General features: G+C 41.0%; 2 protein-coding genes across 2 annotated transcripts; both read left to right on the top strand.

Annotated features, from left to right (window-relative positions):
• The first annotated feature begins 1,191 nt into the window (after nt 1–1,191).
• LOC140952044 (ficolin-1-like) lies at nt 1,192–3,213 on the top strand. Its single transcript, XM_073401452.1, has 2 exons — nt 1,192–1,564; nt 2,948–3,213. The coding sequence occupies exons 1-2, from the start codon at nt 1,315–1,317 to the stop codon at nt 3,211–3,213; spliced, it is 516 nt and encodes a 171-aa protein (XP_073257553.1). The 5' UTR covers nt 1,192–1,314.
• A 4,698-nt stretch (nt 3,214–7,911) lies between these two features.
• On the top strand, nt 7,912–18,353 carry LOC140951899 (ryncolin-1-like). The gene is made up of 4 exons (XM_073401271.1): nt 7,912–8,251; nt 9,349–9,417; nt 17,418–17,795; nt 18,005–18,353. The coding sequence occupies exons 1-4, from the start codon at nt 7,987–7,989 to the stop codon at nt 18,268–18,270; spliced, it is 978 nt and encodes a 325-aa protein (XP_073257372.1). The 5' UTR covers nt 7,912–7,986; the 3' UTR covers nt 18,271–18,353.
• Nucleotides 18,354–19,806: the final 1,453 nt, after the last annotated feature.

The raw sequence follows: 19,806 nt of genomic DNA, 5'->3' as shown, positions 1-19,806 counted from the left end.
AGGAATTAATCTTAGAGTTCTAGTAGCAGAAGGCCACCTCACCACATCAGAATTAATAAAAGAAAACCATACATTTCAATTGGCTACGTACCACGAAATAATCAGCTGAAGGAGTCAATATGTATATAAACAAAATTAGTCTAAACCTAGTTCACTGGTCACCTTATATGGCATTGTATTGTGTAAACCTAAGGTCCCAGATTTGCGACCAAGAGGTTGTTAGTGAGCTTCTAATAAATGTCATTTTGATCAACACCTGATTCCTCCTTAAACAGCAACTTTACACTACTGACAGAAAAAAGTAAAACGATTCTTTTTATCAAGAAGTCCCATAATAGACGTTGACTCCTTAACCCTTTAAACCCTAACATCAAAATTCAAATTCTCATTTGTTATCCCGATACGTTTTCAATAGAAGAAGTGGGGATAATTTGTTGAAGTGTCGATTACATTCATCTTGTGTGATCATGTCCTTAATTGTCATGACCACTCTGTTTTACTTTTATAAAGCAATATTATTACAAGGAGAAATTTGACGCTGATCACTCTTAGGGTTAATAGAGATTTGGTGTACAGTCAACTCTCATCAAGACGGAGACCTTTGGAACGGGCACTTAGTACCCGCCCCGGGGGGGGATTCCCTTGTATAAGCCATCGGGCTGGGTTTTTGCGACGTTTTGGTCTGAAAACGGGTATAAACTTTCCGCATTTTGGTCTCGAATCGGGTATGGTTGTCGAGGGAACTACGGGAGTGTGTGAACTTATTCATCGTTTTTATTCCAAATGAGTACACGAAAGAAAGAGAAATATGTGGATTCGAAATGGATTTGAAGAGTTTTTTGTTTGCGCTCTTATCTAAGTAATGATAACATAATTTCGGCCTAATAGCCAGGTCTAAAAAAGGGGAATGGATTTTAGAGGTCTGGTCTGAAAACGGGTGTGAACGATTACATTTGTTTGGTCTGAAATAGGGTCAGGATTTGGAGAACCGAGCGGCACACCCTCACCAAGAATTTTCAGGAGTACCCCTCCGCCTCCCGGGGTACCTGTCTTAGAGAGATTTCCGTCTAATAGAAAGTCAAATAAAGGGAGTAAATGAAGGCAGGGACCAACTCTAGGTGTCCGTTTTATAGAGGTGTCCTTAAGACAGAGTCTATTGTAACAGTAATCACTTTCTGAACAGCTAAACAGCAGAACTGTGCGGAACTTTACAAAGCTGGGGAAAGAATCAGTGGTGTTTATACAATCGACCCTGATGGTCAAGGTGCGTTTGATGTATTCTGTGACCAAACAACAACCGGAGGGGGGTGGACAATGTTCCAAAAGAGACTGGACGGCTCGGTTGATTTCTACCGCGGCTGGGCTGACTACAAGCGAGGGTTTGGTAACCTGAATGGCGAGTTTTGGCTTGGATTGGACAAGATTCACCGGCTGACCAAATCAAATAACAGGCTTCGAGTTGATCTGGAGGAAACTACAGGCAAAACTGCTTACGCTGAATACGACATGTTTACTGTTACAAGCGAGAGGACTAAGTACCAACTTAGTTTGGGAACTTATTCAGGTGAACTAATGACCATTTTTTGAGGGAAAAGTCCTGGGAACGAGGTTGATCGCCCACCCCCCCCCCCCCCCAAAAAAAAAAAAATTGCATTAAGTGTTTTATTATTATCGTTTAGGAAATCAATCAAGATAAAGAATTTCCTTTGTTTACCAATCTGGTGATCATGATAGAGATAAATACAAATTTTACGGGAACAAAGTCTCAATGCTCATACGTCTAAGTAAAAAAAAATGCATCTTTTACAAATATTTTGAGGAACCTGATATCACTAATGCCGAAAAAACATGGCAAGGCATAAATGAACTCATAAATCGACAGGAGAAGAAACAAAAAGCTATTTTTGTTCTAAAATGTCCGAGAAGTAATAAACTATTAAATGATCCGACTGAGTTTCTCATCAGTCATAGAAATCTCCCAAAACAAAGCTTTAAAAAGAAAATACATGACTGCTTACTTCAAATCCTTTCACAAACAAATGATTATCCTGATCTACCTACCTTATTAGGACAAATGCAACATATTCAAAATCGTCCGTAATTCACCCACTTGTTATCTTTGCAATCATCTTAATAGTGTACTTGTAAGCTTCTGACTTTGTATTCCAGTTAATCTCAGCTATGTTTTTAACCTAACCTTTGTGCTGTTCCGTACCTTTTGTACAACTTAATATATTTATATAAGCTTAAATAACTTTTGTTGACCTTTTAATTTAATATAGTGCCATGAGTGCGTATTTTGTTTTATATAGACACTGCCCACCTAGACTAGCCTTTTCTATTTGTGGGCAGTGAGAAAATAGAATTGCAAATATCTGAATATCTGAATAAACCAACGTCACTAAACCAACCAACAACACCAAGTTTAATATTCAAAAATGTATTCAAAAAATGTCTCTATGGGCTTTCCGTGACTTCGTCATGGTCCTTAGTTACCTCTACAGCTTAAATTCCCCAAAGCGACCTTTCTCTTCCACTTCAATACTACACATTATATTCAGATTTTCTATTTAAAATTTCAAAAATTCCTGGTAGAATTCACTTGTATTAATTCTAGGAACCGCTGGCGACTCTTTTTCTCAACATCGATGCGCGTTGAAGCTCTTGTATCAATTCACCATAACTATAACAAATCTTGTGATTTTTTAAGCTTTTTTTTGTTCAACTTAAAGCCCAAGTTGTTCCGACGGTTGTTTGCAAGCAGTGACTTAAAAATTATTCAATTGCGCGCGCACGATGGCTTTTACTGTCCAGTTACTTAAGGATGACCCGCACTGTCCTATTACACTGTCCTATTAATGCTAAAATAGGGACAGCTGATAGCCAATCATATTCGTGAAATTGTTATAGTTTTGTTGATAGTAAACTGCTCTTGTGTATTTTTTAGGAACCGCTGGAGACTCTTTTTCTTTGCATCGTGGCCAGCCATTTAGCACTAAAGACCAAGATAATGATAGCGACATATTAAGGAACTGTGCAGTGTCCTTCAAAGGAGGCTGGTGGTACAAAAACTGTCATGAGTCCAATCTTAATGGTTTTTATCACCATGGTTCACATTCATCCTCTTCTGATGGCCTCAACTGGAAAACATGGACTGGATTTTACTACTCTGCCAAGAGAGCTGAGATGAAAATCAGACCAGTGAACTATTAGAACTGTCTTAGAGGGCCACGACGATCATCACTCCTAAAAAGTTGAGCATAGACTTTGATTATGATAGAACACCACCATATAGTATACCAACGTTGTAGAATTATTGATAGAGCCAATTGTTGTTAGCATAAAAAGCGTTTCTGATGGTTTTATTTTTCTAGCTGTGTAATTCAAGGTATAAGAATTTTCGAGTACGCGTGTCCGACCTCACTTAACTTTCACTCGGTAGGGTACATTGAGAGATAAATAAAGCAACGTGACATGTGAATCTTGTCGTGTGGAATAGATTTTAAAAGAATGAAATATTTCCGTCCTTTTTTAACCAGCTTAAGTCCGGCAGTCGTTTTGAATTACGGGACGGTTCTAGGTTCTAAAGAGATTAGTCTGAGCCTGAGAGGTGAGGTGCGTTCCTTTGAAATATTGATCCCTGACCCGTTTGTTTCCAGGGGAGAGGGGGTCTACAATAAAATTGCCCGAAAATTAGCCTTACAAGAATTTTATGCTTTTCAGATAAGTGAACCATCGTGATGCATTTTAGGAAGGGATACAAAGGATCAATGATCTGAAAGATGGGAAAATATGATCTTGGGTTCATGATACAACGATGATAAGCGCGTTCTTAGATCAAGTTAGGTTTCTAAGAAATTGTCCACCCACCCCTCCCCTTAAGCCAGAATTTGCCCTACGTGAGAAGTAAGTGTTTATGTTGTCTTAGGGGAGGGGTAGGTGGGCAGTTTTCAGGAAACCTAATTTTCAACCTCGTCCCCAGGGTCTTCTCGCTTTCCAATTTTGCCTTCTAATGGATGATCAATATCCGCAGCAGTTTTTGCTCTGACTGGTTACCTTTCTGTGCATTTCTTGTGTTGCCGTCCTTTTGTTAACCAAACAGCACTTAGCAACATCAACGGCAAGTGATTGTTTCTGCCTTTCTCCACGAGCCTGCATGCAAACGTTTTCCTATTTTCTTTTTTTCACACGTCTTTTACGCTTTGAACAAGAAATTAATAGTCCGCAGTCACAGCTACTGCCAACTGAAATCCAATAAGTAAAGATATTTCACGATTTCAAAGAGCTTGAAATGGTAAGCACATGAGCTGCGGGTTCGATGCGGGTGCTAAGGAGGGGTGCGATTTCAGCTTAGAACACATTTAGGAATGCTTACAACGCGGAGCAACCGTTCTTAATAGTCTCGCGCATCCAGGTGACTTTCTTGCGCAATGAACAAGCGATTAACGTATATAACCGAAAAAGATTAGTAGACGAAGCGTGTTGTTAAACTGTGAAAACAAGTCAAAGGTTAGCAAAACTTCGTTACATTGTCTCCTCTGAGAATAGCCTTGGCTCAGTTAGCAGGCACATTATGTTAAAAGAGTCAGTGTGAAGTTAAAAAAAAAAAGGTTAAAGGTTAAAGGCTTGTTTATAGTGGAAAGAGCACTTAGCTTATCCAGCTAATTTACAGGCACTCCACTCAAATATTAGAAACAAATAATTCAAATACAACATAATAGGATTAAAAAACCCCAACTGGCAGGAGACAACCAGTTGGCTATTTACAAGCGTGGCCGAGAATTTGAACTCGGGACGACCGAGCACAAATCCAGCAAGTGGCCAGGGACTCGAACCAGGGACCGCCGGATTGCGAGTCCGACGCGCTGACCACTCGGCCACGCTGTCTCCTAAGTGGCACAGAGAATGGATGTTCCATTATCATATCTACTTATTTAAGCTGAAAATGGGTGTATAGGTGGTGCGGGTAAATCCGTTTTTAAATCTAAATCTAAATCTAAATCTAAATATCGTTATGTCGGCAAAATGTCCTTTCGGTACAATAAATTTAAAATCATGGCTTCCCCGGGTTCTCCTTTCTTTGCTTGTTATCAAATAATCCCCCCAATCCCCATCTAGGAGGCCGTGGCACATCTTGTATATAGTGGAGAGCCTTGCGTGTCTTCTCATTGTTTCAAGTGTGTCCCACTGTAGGTCTTGCAGCATTTCCGTCACGCTCGTTGTTCGATCGTAATTTCCAGTGACAAAGCAGGCTGCTTTCCGCTGTACCCTTTCTAGAGCGGCTTTATCTTTCTGGTAATGTGGGTCCCATGCGCTACAGGCATACTGGAGTTTTGGCCTCACAAGTGTCATATACACGGTTTCTTTCACTGACTTTGGACAATTCCACAGGTTTCGCTTGATAAGTCCCAAGACCTTATTTGCCCTAGATGTGATTGTTTCAATGTGTGGTGACCACCTCATTTTGTTATCGAGGACTACCCCCAGATAAGGGTGAGATTCCACTTCTTCTAGGATTTGTCCACAGAATACGTATTCCCGCTTTGGTGGATCTCTCTTGGTTGTAAAACACATGATCTTGCACTTTGAAGGATTAAATTCCATCTTCCACTTTTGTTGCCAATCTTCTAATCTATACAAGTCCTCTTGGAGATCGGCTGTGTCTTCATCACAACAAATTGTCCCATATAACAATGCATCATCAGCAAAAAGTCTAACAGTAGAGTTAAGACTATCAGGTAAATCATTTATATACATTAAGAACAGTAGCGGTCCTAAGACTGTTCCTTGGGGAACACCAGATGTCGTAACTACAGGGGCAGATGATGCCCCCTCAATTACCACTGATTGGGTACGCTGTGTTAGAAACGATTCAAACCAGTTATGTAGTGGGCCACGAATTCCGTAATAATCAAGTTTCTTCAAGAGTCGGCGATGGGGAACTTTGTCGAATGCTTTTGAAAAATCAAGGATTGCGGCGTGAATTGTTTTGTTAGACTGGATAGCTCTTGCTATATCATGAATGGTACATATGAGCTGTGTTTCTGTTGATCGTTTCGCTCTAAAGCCATGTTGACAATCAGTGAGCACTCCATATCGTGAAAGATGCTTCATAACATGGCTGTATTTTTTGTCTACGATATCCCAGGTAACCGCTAGGTTAAAGACAAATGTGATACTAAAGCCCAGTGCAACGGACGCAAACTGTTGGATATTGCAATGCTGATATGGTGGAGCGGGTAAATCTGTTGTACATTTTTTGTCTACGATATCCCAGGTAATCGCTGAGTTAACGACAAATGTGATACTAAAGCTCTGTGCAACGGACGCAACATTGTTGGATGTTACATGTTGCGCCCGTTTGTACACCCTGTTGCATGTTGTTGAGTGTTGTTGGGAGTTGTTGCGCAAAGTTCGAAACCGGTCAAACTTTTAGCTACGGGTAAACGGAAGCAACAACTCCCAATATTGTTGAGCCAACAATGTCGGGAGTTGTGGCGTGGGTTAAGAGGCATTATGACCGCCTCCACTCAACCCACCATGTCTATGTAAGCAGAAGGGGCGGAACCACAAAATTTTGTTGAGAATGCGGGGAGGGGTCCAACTTATGCACACTGTTGAAGCCAATGCTTCACATTGTTCCACTTCGTTACACATTCAATTTTTTCTTCTACGTAGACCCTTGTGCCGTGATAAGCGTTTAGTACCCAGTTTTGAATCGTTCGTCTCTTATCAATATCATGGGTGATTAAGTAGTCATTGTTTTTTACAGATTTCGTAAATTTGAACAAGTATTCAAGAAGGCAACGTGTAACGCAAGTTTCATATTGTAAGCTACCAGATTAAAGTTGTAATAATTTTAGTTTGAAATCAGTTAGCTAAGTAGCTCTAGGTAATAGTTTTTAAGACTATGTTGATACTATACAGTGGCGGATCCAGACCTTCAGATAAGGGGTTTGTGGGGGGGGGGGGGGGGGGGAGAGGCGGTCTTCAAAAATTTTTTTTGGCCCTTCGGGCTTCAGTTTAGGCTCAAAATAAGTGGGGGGGGGGGCGGGCCTCACGGGTCCCTCCCTAGATCCGCCACTGCTACACCGGATAGCTTTTGGCCACCACGAAAATCATACGGGATAGGGCTCCTGTTAACACAAAAGAACGGCTGTGGCGTCGCGAAAAAACTCCGCGGCGCCGATCTCTAAAGCAGAGTCACATATCAGATAGGTGTTCTACCATTCCGGTATAGTGTCCACATAGCCTAAGAATCCGTAGGTCGGACCAAGCTCGTCCTCAGGCCTTTTCCATTAAAATATGGGAAAAGTTAAAAGCCCTGGGTACGAAGTTGCCGACAGACGGGACGGATATCATTACGGCTTTTCGGACTCCTCCAACCCTTGCGCACTCAGATCGACCACTGAAGCAGGCAGTCAGGACCCTATTAGAGAAAGACTCAATAATAATAATAACAGATTGTCCCGACTTTGACATCTCAGAATGAGATGGGGATTAGGACAGGAAAACCCTCCACATTATAATTTTGCGAATACTAAAGAGTGTCTTCAAAGCATATTTAGTATCGATAAAAAAGATTATAAGGAAGAATTTAGTTTGGTTAAATTGTAATTTATAGTGACCAAATTTCTAATCCGTATTTACAGTGCAATACTACTTATCACATTAGAAGTCTGGTATCCGCATGGCACAATTTTTTTTTTTAAATTGTGTTTGAAGGATACGTTGCATTCCGGTTTTCAATTGTCTTTTTGGACTTTGCACTAGGGTGTCCCGAAAACACCAGAACGTGTCAGATGCAATACACACTGAGCATGTACCTACTTCCCTTTAACCTTTCTCGAGGGCCATCGATTTCCTTCTCGCGGGATCAGGAAATAAATTTTTTCTGCTCATCTTTTTTCGCGCAGGTCAGTAGGTCTTAGTTTACAGGACACCCCTTTACATTGCCATTCAACGTAGTAAAAGTGAAGAAGCACGATGTCTTGTATTTCCGTGTCTTCAAGTTGGAGTCTTCTGATCTTATTGTTGTTTGTGAACAGCCACCAAACCTTCGCTAAACCAGCAAAGAGACCTCTCGCAGGTGCGACCACGGTTCCTAAAAAAATCCAGCATTGCAATAATGTGTATTTCTACGAGGCGCCCAACGAGAAAATTGCTACAATGCTGAAAGAAATAAAGGAACAACTGGTTCAAGTACAAACTGACATCAGTGAAAAGATCGGAAACAAGACTAATGAGAAAGGTATGAACTCCTTACGGTCTTTGTGTGTGTCTAGACCCACTTATCAAATTATTCAGTCATCGGAATATATTTCGTGTTATCACACTTATCATACGAGCTTTTTAATTCTCTGATAAACTGGGAATCGCACAACAACTCATTTATTAATCTCTTTAAACCAGATATCATAAGAGCAACCTCAACGTGAGGGTTTTGAGCCGTTAAAAGAAAGGCTACAGCTAAGTTAACCCGAAATACTTTCGCCATAGCCGTGAAGCTGAAGGAAGGAATTCCTTGATCACGCTTCCTTACTACAGGGCAAACAAACTCTTCCAAGTTTTTCCCATATAGGGTGACAACCTGGGTCCTGGGTAGACAAAAAGTAGAGACTAACTACATCTCCCGTTTTTATCACACGACTGTAAATGTCGATTGGTGAATAACCGAACCAAGATGGGTTAATCTGGATAAGGCAAATCGTAAGTCGAGGCCTCGAAAACTTAGTGCTGTCAAAATCATGTCAATTGTGCCCACATAACATTATTTATTAACCGTTTTCATGATGCGGTCAAGGACGATATAGAATAACCTTCTAAATGTCCACAATTGTTAGTAACAAGGGACTCCCATACCCTCAAATGATACCAATCTGGGTGTGGCTTAAGCTGACCTCTAAAGGTGAAAAAACTGTTTGAATGCAGAGGGTCATGCAACACGTAAATATAACTGACTGGCTCCTCTTGCCGGATCTCTAACCAAAGAGATGCTACAGCCAGACGGCGTTACTTAAAGTGTAAAATAAAACAAAACTGAATACAGGGCTGGCACTACGACAAAGGGCTGATTTATTATAGCGCAATATTTCGGCTAACAAAATTAGCCTTCCTCTGGGCCAGAGCTATACCTTCGCCGTAGTGCCAGCCTTGCATTCAGTTTTTTTTCCTTTAAAGGTGGCCATACTCCAACACATAATGACGATATTTCTTTTTCATTTAGTTATTTCTTATTTCTTTGCGAACAACCCTAAGCGATACCTTCTGGGGTAAAAATATTGGCTCTCCCTCTGAACACCCTATAAAGTGAGACCAAAAACTGAAATAATACTTTCCCTATGGTAGGTGAGGAACATCCTTGTCAGTACAAACTGACATCAACTGTCCTGAAAGGAAACAAGACTAATGAGAAAGGTATGAATTCCTTCCTGTGTATGTGTGTCTAGACCCACTTATCAAATGCCGTTCAATCGTTGATGATCGTAAGAGCTTTTGTTATGAAAATACTCCCGGGAATCGCATAATTACCACTTTAGAACAGGCCCCAGTTGTTCAAAAGGTGGATAGCGCTATCCAGTGGATAACACAAATGAATTCCCTAATACTTATCCACCGGATACTTAGCGATTTATCCGGTGGATAGCGCTATCCAGTGGATAACACAAATGAATTCCCTAATACTTATCCACCGGATACTTAGCGATTTATCCGGTGGATAGCGCTATCCAGTGGATAACACAAATGAATTCCCTAATACTTATCCACCGGATACTTAGCGATTTATCCGGTGGATAGCGCTATCCAGTGGATAACACAAATGAATTCCCTAATACTTATCCACCGGATACTTAGCGATTTATCCGGTGGATAGCGCTATCCAGTGGATAACACAAATGAATTCCCTAATACTTATCCACCGGATACTTAGCGATTTATCCGGTGGATAGCGCTATCCAGTGGATAACACAAATGAATTCCCTAATACTTATCCACCGGATACTTAGCGATTTATCCGGTGGATAGCGCTATCCAGTGGATAACACAAATGAATTCCCTAATACTTATCCGCCGGATACTTAGCGATTTATCCGGTGGATAGCGCTATCCAGTGGATAACACAAATGAATTCCCTAATACTTATCCACCGGATACTTAGCGATTTATCCGGTGGATAGCGCTATCCAGTGGATAACACAAATGAATTCCCTAATACTTATCCACCGGATACTTAGCGATTTATCCGGTGGATAGCGCTATCCAGTGGATAACACAAATGAATTCCCTAATACTTATCCACCGGATACTTAGCGATTTACCCGGTGGATAGCGCTATCCAGTGGATAACACAAATGAATTCCCTAATACTTATCCACCGGATACTTAGCGATTTATCCGGTGGATAGCGCTATCCAGTGGATAACACAAATGAATTCCCTAATACTTATCCACCGGATACTTAGCGATTTACCCGGTGGATAGCGCTATCCAGTGGATAACACAAATGAATTCCCTAATACTTATCCACCGGATACTTAGCGATTTATCCGGTGGATAGCGCTATCCAGTGGATAACACAAATGAATTCCCTAATACTTATCCACCGGATACTTAGCGATTTACCCGGTGGATAGCGCTATCCAGTGGATAACACAAATGAATTCCCTAATACTTATCCACCGGATACTTAGCGATTTATCCGGTGGATAGCGCTATCCAGTGGATAACACAAATGAATTCCCTAATACTTATCCACCGGATACTTAGCGATTTACCCGGTGGATAGCGCTATCCAGTGGATAACACAAATGAATTCCCTAATACTTATCCACCGGATACTTAGCGATTTATCCGGTGGATAGCGCTATCCAGTGGATAACACAAATGAATTCCCTAATACTTATCCACCGGATACTTAGCGATTTATCCGGTGGATAGCGCTATCCAGTGGATAACACAAATGAATTCCCTAATACTTATCCACCGGATACTTAGCGATTTATCCGGTGGATAGCGCTATCCAGTGGATAACACAAATGAATTCCCTAATACTTATCCACCGGATACTTAGCGATTTATCCGGTGGATAGCGCTATCCAGTGGATAACACAAATGAATTCCCTAATACTTATCCACCGGATACTTAGCGATTTATCCGGTGGATAGCGCTATCCAGTGGATAACACAAATGAATTCCCTAATACTTATCCACCGGATACTTAGCGATTTATCCGGTGGATAGCGCTATCCAGTGGATAACACAAATGAATTCCCTAATACTTATCCGCCGGATACTTAGCGATTTATCCGGTGGATAGCGCTATCCAGTGGATAACACAAATGAATTCCCTAATACTTATCCACCGGATACTTAGCGATTTATCCGGTGGATAGCGCTATCCAGTGGATAACACAAATGAATTCCCTAATACTTATCCACCGGATACTTAGCGATTTATCCGGTGGATAGCGCTATCCAGTGGATAACACAAATGAATTCCCTAATACTTATCCACCGGATACTTAGCGATTTACCCGGTGGATAGCGCTATCCAGTGGATAACACAAATGAATTCCCTAATACTTATCCACCGGATACTTAGCGATTTATCCGGTGGATAGCGCTATCCAGTGGATAACACAAATGAATTCCCTAATACTTATCCACCGGATACTTAGCGATTTACCCGGTGGATAGCGCTATCCAGTGGATAACACAAATGAATTCCCTAATACTTATCCACCGGATACTTAGCGATTTATCCGGTGGATAGCGCTATCCAGTGGATAACACAAATGAATTCCCTAATACTTATCCACCGGATACTTAGCGATTTACCCGGTGGATAGCGCTATCCAGTGGATAACACAAATGAATTCCCTAATACTTATCCACCGGATACTTAGCGATTTATCCGGTGGATAGCGCTATCCAGTGGATAACACAAATGAATTCCCTAATACTTATCCACCGGATACTTAGCGATTTATCCGGTGGATAGCGCTATCCAGTGGATAACACAAATGAATTCCCTAATACTTATCCACCGGATACTTAGCGATTTACCCGGTGGATAGCGCTATCCAGTGGATAACACAAATGAATTCCCTAATACTTATCCGCCGGATACTTAGCGATTTATCCGGTGGATAGCGCTATCCAGTGGATAACACAAATGGATTCCCTAATACTTAACCACCGAATACTTAGCGATTTATCCGGTGGATAGCGCTATTCAACATTTGAACAACCGGGGCCAGATGTCCTAACTCAAACCGCTACGTGAGGTTTTTGAGTTGTTTATAGAAAGGCTACAGCTTTGACTCGAAGCACTTCCTCCTGTGGTGTGGCTGAAGGAAGGAATTCTTGATAACGTTCCTACCTAGGGCTAACAAACTCGTTCAAGTAATTCCCATATAAAAAGAGAGCCTTGGTCCACTTTCTTTAAAACTTAGTAAAAGATAGAAAAAACAGTGGCTAGTAGTATCTCCTGTTTTTAAGTGATTGTCGGTCCTTGAAAAACCCAACCAAGATTAGGATAATCCGGATAAAGCAAACGTAAGTCGCTGCTTCGATAACTTAGTGCATTAAAGTAGTTTTCTCATAAAAAAGATCAGTTGTGCCCACATAATCTCATTAAGTATTCGTTTGCATGATGCAGTTACACACGATGTAGTATAATCTACTAAATGTCGACAATTACTAGCAACAGGGATCCTGCCCCCAGGAGGGGATTCCCCGGATTCCCACACCCCCGAAGGAGAGTAAATCTGAGCGTGTCTAAGGCTTTCTTGGACCCCTAAAGGAGACCATACTCCAACACAGTACAGCGTCATTTGTTTTCTATTAAGACATTTCTTTGCCATTAACCCTAAACGATACCTCCTTCGGCAAAAATATAAGTGACACCAAAATCTGTATTTTCCCTTCCTCAACATCTTGGATCATTATTCGTTTCTGGGAAACTGCCCACCTACCCCTTCCCTAAGCCAACATTTTGTCTTTAGTGAGAAGTAAGCGTTTTAACACTTAAAATTGATCATAATCCCAAGGGCGCCCTCCCAGGCGCTAAAGTCAGTACTGCTACTCAAAACGAAGTATTATTTTACTGTGGATAAATTATTATCAATCCAAATAAGTTCAGTAAATTAATATCATCATTAGAATTATAGTATCATTATAACCCTAAAAAATACACGCACGCCCATTTATAACAGCAATTTTTAGGGAGCTAGTAGTAAGCCTGCAGGGGGCGACAGGAAGAGGAAATAGGCGTCCTAGCCTCCCAGTGGCTTCAAGCGGCTTCTTCGCAAGCCTGAGATTGAAAATAATTTGAAGGAAATCTTTTCTTAACAGCTAAAAAGAACTGCGCTGAGCGTTACAAAGCTGGCGAAAGAATCAGCGATGTTTATACAATCGACCCTGATGGTCAAGGTGCCTTTGATGTGTTCTGTGACCAAACAACAACTGGAGGGGGGTGGACAGTGTTCCAAAAGAGACTGGACGGCTCGGTTGATTTCTACCGCGGCTGGGCTGACTACAAGCGGGGATTTGGTAACCTGAATGGCGAGTTTTGGCTTGGATTGGACAAGATTAACCGGCTGACCAAATCAAATAACAGGCTTCGAGTTGATCTGGAGGACACTACAGGCAAAACCGCTTACGCTGAATACGACATGTTTGCAGTTACAAGCGAGAGGACTAAGTACCAACTTAGTCTAGGAAGTTACTCAGGTAAACTACAGACATAGCGTGTGAAAAATTGCATTTAATGTTGTATTTTTATTCGCCTCCTCTCACTTGTCTTGCCTTCTTTATTGTCCTTAGTTATATTAATAACCTTGGAAACTTAATAACTTTATGGAGATTCAAAAGGAACTTATCAACTATTCCCAAATTAGCCCCTCTCATTCACTTAAATACTTTATATAACCTTCAGGTATTCTTGAATATTCTTTTCCTAGGAACTGCAGGTGACTCTTTATCTTCCCACCGTAGCCGGCCATTTGCCACTAAAGATAATGGTAGCGAATCATCCCGTAACTGTGCCTTGACCTTCAAAGGAGCTTGGTGGTACCATGGATGTCACCAGTCCAATCTGAATGGTTTTTATCACCATGGTTCACATTCATCGTATGCTGATGGTGTCAACTGGAATGCATGGAAAGGATATTACTACTCTGTAAAGAGAGCTGAGATGAAGATCAGACCGGTGAACTTTTAGAGCTATCTTAGAGTGCCATGAAGATCACCACCCCTAACAAGCTGAGCATAGACTTTGAATATGATAGACAGTTCGACCATGGTATACCAACGTTGTAGAACTATTGGTAGAGTCAATTGCTGTTAGCCGGATAATAAGCGTTTCTAGGCGTTTCCGTTTTTCTAGTTGTATGATTTAAAGATATACGTATTTCGACAAGTTATTATGCCAGCCTTCACTTAACTTTCCTTCGGTAGGGTAGCCTGCGTAGCATGGCGGTTTTGGTTGGGCGCGCTAAGTAATGAGGGCGGGCGAGGGCAGAGAAACCGCGACGAGATTGGGGCGGGAGCAACTCTCGCGGCTTCGCCGCTCGTTCTCGCGCTTCGCGCGCGAATTTCGCGGCTACGCCGCTCGTGCGCCCGGCTCGACAATACCGCCATGCTACGCAGGCTATCGGTAGGGTATATTGATAGATGAATAAAGTCACATGACATGTTAATCTTGTATATGGAATAGATTTTTAAAGCATCTAAATAACCTAGGCATGAAAGTTGTCTCCAGTGGAAAGCCTCACCACTGCTTACCGGTAGGAGCCCATAAACTCCTGTTACCGGCCAGTTTCAAACGGTCTGTCTGAAACGTAAGGTGTTATGCTTTGAAAAACTGACCCCTAGCGTCTTCTTGAGTGCTCTGTTCCGTTTCGTGGGAAGGTGGGAGGGAGTGGTTACTCTAGAACTGCCCTAGCATAACCTTTGCTCTAGAACTGCATGCTTTATGAATGCCCCCGTAGAGAAAATATATTAAGACCACCATTCACACAACTTGCGTTGATTCTCCCTTTCATGGGGTATCAGTTTTCGTTGGGGAAATAGAAGTTATAGAACATAGAAGACTACAACTGTAAATAAAAAAATGACAATACGTTAAGTTACTGACCGTTTTCTAAATCCTCAAAGTCTACACGATTCTTACCGAAACTTTTTTCCACTAATTGGAAAAACGTTACCATGTTTAAAGAAAAGGTGAAGTTTGGCGAAAAGTTGAATGCTTGTCACACAAAGTTTGCCGTCTTCTTTCCTCTCCCGTCCTGCTGCGTAAGTTCACTAATCACTCATATGATTAAAGACCGAATTGGACTCCACTTCGACAGTCGCATTACCATTATAAATTTCCCTTTAATAGGACCGAGGTTTAAGTTCCACAGCTAAGCAAAAATTAAGGGAGGTCCCACTCCATGCCCCGCCAAACTGGGTTCATTTTCAGATCAGTAAATGATCGAAAACATTCTAGCAAGGAATACTTCGGGTGGACGATCTAAAAGATAGAAAAATAAGTTGCTGTGTATGCATTCATGATAAAGTGCGATCTTTTGAATGCGGAAATCTAAATTACTAGATAGTGATACCCGCAAAAGTTTTCACTCTGCTTGGTGACCTTTTTCCGGATTTCTTGCGTTGCCGTCCACTTACTGGCCAAAAAGCTCTTGGTGACATTTATGGAAAGTGGTTGTTTACTCTGTAATACAAGATATGCTCAGATATCAGATTCCAAAGTCCAGAAATGTTTGCTATCCACCCATAGCACAAAAAAACATATGGAAAAACATTGTGTTGGATAAGATCATATCTGAGTTAAATCGCGGTTTTCAATTGTTTATTAGGACTTTACATTGCCATTCAAAGTTGGAAAAGTGAAGAAGCACGATGTCTTGTGTTTTTGTGTCTTCAAGTTGGAGTCTTCTGATCTTACTGTTGTTTGAGAACACCCAGCAAACTTTCGCTAAACCAGCAAAGAGACTTGCAGATGCTGCCTCGGTGCCTAATCAAACCTAACATTGCAATAATGTGTATTTCTACGAGGCGCCGAACGAGAAGATCGCTACAATGCTGAAAGAAATAAAGGAACAACTGGGTCAGCTACAAACCGAGATCAATATTCTAAAAGGAAACAAGACTAATGAGAATGATATATATTCCCAACGGTCTGTGTGCCTAGACCAACTAATTAAGTGCCATTCAGTCCTTGGGATTTTTTTCGTGTTATCATGATGATCATAAGAGTTTTTAATACTCCGATAAACAGGGAATCGCATGATTACCACTTATTTATCTTTAAAACAGATTTCATAACTCGAACCTGTACGTTAGGTTTTTGGGCTGTTGATAGAAAGGCTAGAGCTTTGACTCAAAGCACTTCCTCCTGTGGTGTGGCTGAAGGAAGGAATTCTTAATCACGTTCCTACCTAGGGCTAACAAACTCTTGCAAGTTATTCCCATATAAAAAAAAACAAAAAAAACAGCCTTAATCCACTTTCTTTAAAACTTAGTACAAAGGGAAAAAAAATTTAGACTAGCAACTTCTCCCGGTTTTAAAAGAATGTCGGTCTGTGAAAAACCGAAAAAAGATAGGATAATCAGGATTCAAAAAATCGCTGCCTCGATGACTTAGTTCATTAACGCAGTTTTCTCAAAATAATATCAGTTATGCTCTGATGATCTCATTAAGAAATCGTTTGCAGATAGAATAATATTCTAGGTGTCTACAATTATTAGTAACATGGCTTCTACCTCTGAGGAGACTCTTATTCCCCCAAAGGAGACCAATCTGCGTGTGGCGCAGGAATTATTTTATCCCAAAAATTCACCCTTTGAGCCCTAAGAGTCACCAGCATCAAATTTCTCCTTGTAATATCAATGCTTTAGAAAACAGAGTGGTCATGAGAATTGAGTACATGATCAGGGAAGATGAGTCTATCTGATATTTCAACAAATTCTCCCAACTACTTCTATTGAAAGAGTATAAGGCCAGTAAATGAGAATCTCAATTTTAATCTAAGGGTTTAAAAGGTTAAAGGAGCCGTGCTCTAATACAGTGTTATCTCATTTATCCATTTCTTTGCGAATAACACTAAGCGATACCTTCATGAATAAAAATGTTGCCTTTCTTTCCTAAACATAGTAAGTGAGACCAAAATCTGCAATAATTCTTTCCCTATGCATGCTAGGCGCCGAACATCCTTGTCATTTTCATAACTGGAAATACTTGCATTGCATAACCTCGTGAGGCCCGGGGGAGGAGGCTTTATAATGTTAGGGATGGGAGTGACGGATAGCGGGAGAGAAATAGAGTAAATTGTGTAATTAGGCAGTGCGGGTTTCAAAACCGGCGCATAATCACAATTGAAATTAATATAAGTCAATCTTTTCTGAACAGCTAAAAAGAACTGTGCTGAGCTTTACAAAGCTGGCGAAAGAATCAGCAGTGTTTATACAATCGACCCTGATGGTCAAGGTGCCTTTGATGTGTTCTGTGACCAAACAACAACCGGAGGGGGGTGGACAGTGTTCCAAAAGAGACTGGACGGCTCGGTTGATTTCTACCGCGGCTGGGCTGACTACAAGCGGGGGTTTGGTAACCTGAATGGCGAGTTTTGGCTTGGACTGGACAAGATTCACCGGCTGACAAAATCAAATAACAGGCTTCGAGTTGATCTGGAGGACACTACTGGCAAAACAGCTTACGCTGAATACGACATGTTTGCTGTTACAAGCGAGAGGACTAAGTACCAGCTTAGTTTAGGAACTCATTCAGGTGAACCAATGACACATCGCCTTTAAAAAATTGCATTCAATGTTTTATTATTATCGTTTAATATTCATAATATGTCCCTATGGGCTTTCCTTGACTTCGTCATGGTCCTTAGTTATCTTTACGCACTTCAGTACTACACATTATATTCAGATTTTCTATTCAAAATTTCAAAAATTCCTGGTAAAATTCTCTTGTATTATTAATTCTAGGAACCGCTGGCGACTCTTTTTCTGGGCAGCGTGGCCAGCCATTTACCACTAAAGACCAAGATAATGATAGCCATGCATCTAGCAACTGTGCTGTGTCCTACAAAGGAGCCTGGTGGTACACAAACTGTCAAGCATCAAATCTGAATGGTTTGTACCACCATGGTTCACATTCACCTCCTGCTGATGGTGTCAGTTGGTATGCATGGAAAGGACATTACTACTCTGCAAAGAGAGCTGAGATGAAGATCAGACCGGTGAACTTTTAGAACTATGTTAGAGGGCCACGACGATCACCAATCCTAACAACCTGATCATAGACTTTGTTTCTGGCGAACACCACCGTATAGTATACCAACGTTGTAGAACTGTTTCAGAGCGCCATAGCGATCATTTATTTTATTCAATCACATTGATGTAAGTCACAGGAAGTACATAATAGGGAACTTAAGCAACGACGTTTTTGAGCGACGCACGTCAACCGGAAGTGGCCCTTTTTTATTTTTGGACGATTGTTTTGCCCAAATTTTCAGTCAAATCGTCACTATAATAGTAAAGAAGCTGAGCAATACAAATTTTATATCATCAAGGCATATTAAGAGGGAAATGTCCTCACTTCCGGTTGACGTCCGTGGCTCAAAAACGCCTTTGCTTAAGCTCACTAATTACATGATAAGGGATTAAGAAAGAGAGAAGAGACAAAGTGCGTCTTACAACGCGTATAACACTATTTACAATGCAATATGATGGCCTGGCTGTATAACTGACTAACTTTCTTTAATAGCATCTTAATTAGCATCTGTGATTATGATAGACTTTTAGACCAGGGTACACCAACGTTGTAGAACGTTTGATAGAGCCAATTGCTGTTAGCAATAATTTCTAAGCGTTTCATTTCTCTAGCTGTGTGCCTTAAAGGTATGAGGATTTCGACTAGGCGTGGTCAGCCTCACTTTACTTGTTACCAGGGTAGGGTGTATGTATAGATAAATAAAGTCTGCACGTGATCGGACATTTTAATCTTGTGGTGTGGAATAGATTTTAAAGAATCAGTAGTGATATCTCATTACTGGCTACGGGCCGATTAAAAAAGAAAAAATCTGAAACGTGAGGTGTACTGTATCGGGTCTTCTTGAGTGCTCGGTTTGTTTCCGGGGACGAGGGGCTTACTCCTGATTTGACCTAGGATTACTATTACTCTGGAATTGTATGCTATATGAATTTCCCCGTAGAGGAAATACAGTAAATCAAAGCCACCATTTATGCTACTTTGTGACAGATCTTCTGTTTATAATTGGGTATCGGTTTTCGTTTGTACTTAAGAAGACTTGGTCACTCCATAAAGGTCGTTCATCTTAATAAACATGAATAAAAGATGAGAATATTTTTATTTATTATATGGCTACAATAGCACGCGCGACGTCATTCTGTGCACTATGAAACTGGCAGTACTAGGCCTGAAAGTTTTGTTTTGTCAAGCTACAATTTTTGGTCACTTGCTCGAGCTTCCGCTAGCTACCCTGTATGGGAGAGAATTTTTAGGCGCGGTTTCGGGTCCTCAGCCTGAGACGTGTCGGCCTGCACCCGGCCTCGAAGTATCATAGACCTTAGCTAACCAAAGGATACACTGAATTATGAAAACAGCGAAGTATCACACCGCACGCGATAAATAACAATTCAGTGCAAAGTAAAACAATGTTTACTCAAATGAGTAGCATGCAGATTATATAGAAACAGTCACTGTGAAGCTGCGTGGGGATTAACTTGGCGATAATCATGTCTACTTATTTGGAGTTGAGTGTCAT

This window comes from Porites lutea, chromosome 11 (assembly GCF_958299795.1).
Source record: "Porites lutea chromosome 11, jaPorLute2.1, whole genome shotgun sequence".
Classification (NCBI taxonomy): domain Eukaryota; kingdom Metazoa; phylum Cnidaria; class Anthozoa; order Scleractinia; family Poritidae; genus Porites; species Porites lutea.
Note: the sequence above shows the minus strand (reverse complement) of the source record. Positions and strands in the feature narration are given on the sequence as shown.